Below are 2762 nucleotides of genomic sequence, written 5' to 3'. Positions count from 1 at the left end.
TTGGAGCTGCATATGAGAAGGCACGTCCACAATATGTTTTCTGTCTGTAGTTAGTGTTATGGAGAAGCTTCTTATTGGAAGAACGAAGACAGCGACTGGGTGTGTACACATGAAGTAGATCAAGAATGTAGTTTGGAGCAAGTCCATTCAGAGCTTTGAATGTCAACAGCATAAGTTTGTAGTCAATCCTATAACGAACAGGTAGCCAATGTAAGTTCTGTAGAACTGGAGATATGTGATCATATTTTCTAGTGTGGGTGATGATTCTTGCAGCAGTGTTTTGAGCATGTTGAAGAAGATTGATGCTATTGTCCGGCAGTCCAAATAATAATGAATTCCCATAATCAAGCTTAGCAGATAGAACAGCATGAATTAATGTCTGGCAGGTGTCATTACTGAGATATTTCCTAATGCGACCGATGCGACGAGGATGCTTGTAGATGGATCTGCCAGTAATCTTGATGTGAGTGTTGAACATATGAGTATTGTCAAAAGTAACTCCCACGTTACGAGCAGATGTGACTGGTGCAAGTCAACTGGTACAAATGGTGATTTTGTCAAATGGATCAGGCAACTTGGTAAACTTAGAGCGAATGAGCAGTACTTCAGTCTTAGAGTCGTTGAGTTGGAGCTTGTTTTGTGTCATCCAGTGTTTAATATCAAGTGCGCAAGCCTCAATTGAGGCTACAGCCTTGAAAGCGAGATAGAGCTGGTTGTCATCAGAATACTGGTGAAAGTCTAAGTTGTGTTGACGAATGAGTTTACCCAAGGGGGAAATATAGATGGTGAACAGAATAGGGCAAAGTACAGAGCCTTGTGGTACCCCAAAGTGAAGCTGAGATGGCTCACTAGTGACACTTGAAACTGAAACTGATTGACATCGATGTTGAAGATATGATTCAAACCACTGGAGAGCCATATCAGTAACACCAAGATTGGACAGTCTGTTGAGCAGAATATTACGATCGATGGTGTCAAATGCAGCTGATAGATCCAGGAGACAGAGTAATACGTAGTTACCAGAGTCTATGAAAGAACAAATGTCATTATGGATTTTCAGAAGAGCTGTTTCAGTGCTGTGGTACTTTCTATATGCAGATTGCAGTGGTTCCAGAAGTGAGTTTGCAGTAAGATAGCCCGTCAGTTGAGAAGCAACAATCCTCTCCAAGACTTTGGAGAGAAACGGCAAGTTTGAGACAGGACGATAGTTCTTGAGTGTATTGCGATCAAGTGATGTCTTCTTAAGTAGAGGAGTGACGATTGCAGACTTGAATAGTGCTGGCACTTCACCGGATTGAAGAGAAAGATTAATAGTCATTGATATAAATGGAAGCAGTGAATCGAGACAAGACTTGAGTAGTGATATAGGAAAAGGATCCAGCAAGCATGACTTGTTAGGTGACTTCATGATGAGATTACGAATATCAGATGGATTGGCAGAGGTGAATGAAGGCAGGGTTGATGCAGTATGAATTTCCAAATTGGTGAACTGAGTACTAATATCAGTAGTGTCCAGGTTGGTGCGAATATCCTTGATCTTTGTAGTGAAATATTGACTGAAACGTGCGGTGAGTTCATGGGTGGAAGTGTGGGTTGGTAGAGCAATAGATTTGCTGAAGAGTGTAGAAATGGTGCGAAATAGCTTGCTCTGTTCATTGGCACATTCTTTAATGAGGTTGGTGTAGTAACTGCACTTGGTCTCGCGAATTAGCTTGTTGACATGGCGACATGTGTCTCTGTAGATTTGATGATGGATTTCAAGCCTAGTTTCTCGCCATTTTCGCTCTGTGGCCCTACGATGATTCTTTGCCTGGTTTAATTCAGCAGTATACCACTTGGTGTCTGGACGAACAGTGATGATGCGCTTCTTGATTGGTGCATGCTTATTGAGAAGACAAGAGATAGCAGAATTGTAACTAGTAACAGCGGAGTTCAAATCAGAAGGTTGTTGATGTAGATCCTGGATGGTAGCAATGTCCTTAGAGAAATCAGCAGAAGAAATTGATGATATGCAGCGATAAGAGATTTGGCGTCTAATAAGTGGTGGCTTCTGGAGTAACAGTTGTGCATGAACTGATCTGTGGTCGGAAAGACTCTGACTGTCGATGGAAATTGAGTCAATGACATCCGAGTTTGTGATAACTAAGTCCAGTATATGTCTGCGAATATGAGTAGGGTCATGGACCCACTGCTTCAAGTTGCATGAGTCAATAATGTTGGTAAATTTCTGGGTAGTGGAATTAAGTTGATCGTCGATATACAAATTAAAGTCACCAACAATGAACAGATTACCATTGTATGAACCATATTTCTCAAGCATGGCCTCAAATTCGAGGAGGGACTGTGACACAGTGAGTTTGTTCTTAACACTAGGTGGTGGACGATATAAGATGACAAATTTGAGAGCGATTCCTTGGTGTATCAGCGTGGCCTCTGTAGCTTCAAATGATTTGATGTTGGTGATAGGTTTCCAGGTAGATAACTTCAGTGAAGATTTGTAGATGAGTGCAATACCACCCCAGATGACGTGTTTCGTGGAGTATGCTTGAAGGAGTATCCATTAGGGGTGCATTCAATAATGACATGTTCATCAGTATTTTCTTTCTTCCAGGTTTCAGTCAGTGCGATAATGTCAATGTCCTTGTCAGTGATATAGTCTCCTACTTCAGGTGCTTTATTACAGAGAGATCGGATATTCCAGGTCGAAAGCAAAAGTTTACACTTCCTAGTGACAGGTATGCATTGGTCAGCGACAGGTGTGG

General features: G+C 41.7%; 1 protein-coding gene across 1 annotated transcript; it reads right to left on the bottom strand.

The window, feature by feature from the left end:
- Nucleotides 1–532: 532 nt before the first annotated feature.
- On the bottom strand, nt 533–2320 carry LOC146731541 (uncharacterized). The gene has a single exon (XM_085492913.1). The coding sequence runs from the start codon at nt 2318–2320 to the stop codon at nt 533–535; it is 1788 nt and encodes a 595-aa protein (XP_085349039.1).
- Between the last annotated feature and the right edge of the window lie 442 nt (nt 2321–2762).

This window comes from Saccoglossus kowalevskii, chromosome 18 (assembly GCF_978046115.1).
Source record: "Saccoglossus kowalevskii chromosome 18, keSacKowa6.1, whole genome shotgun sequence".
Taxonomy (NCBI): domain Eukaryota; kingdom Metazoa; phylum Hemichordata; class Enteropneusta; family Harrimaniidae; genus Saccoglossus; species Saccoglossus kowalevskii.
The sequence above is the reverse complement of the archived record's forward strand: the minus strand, read 5'-3'. Positions and strand labels throughout refer to the sequence as shown.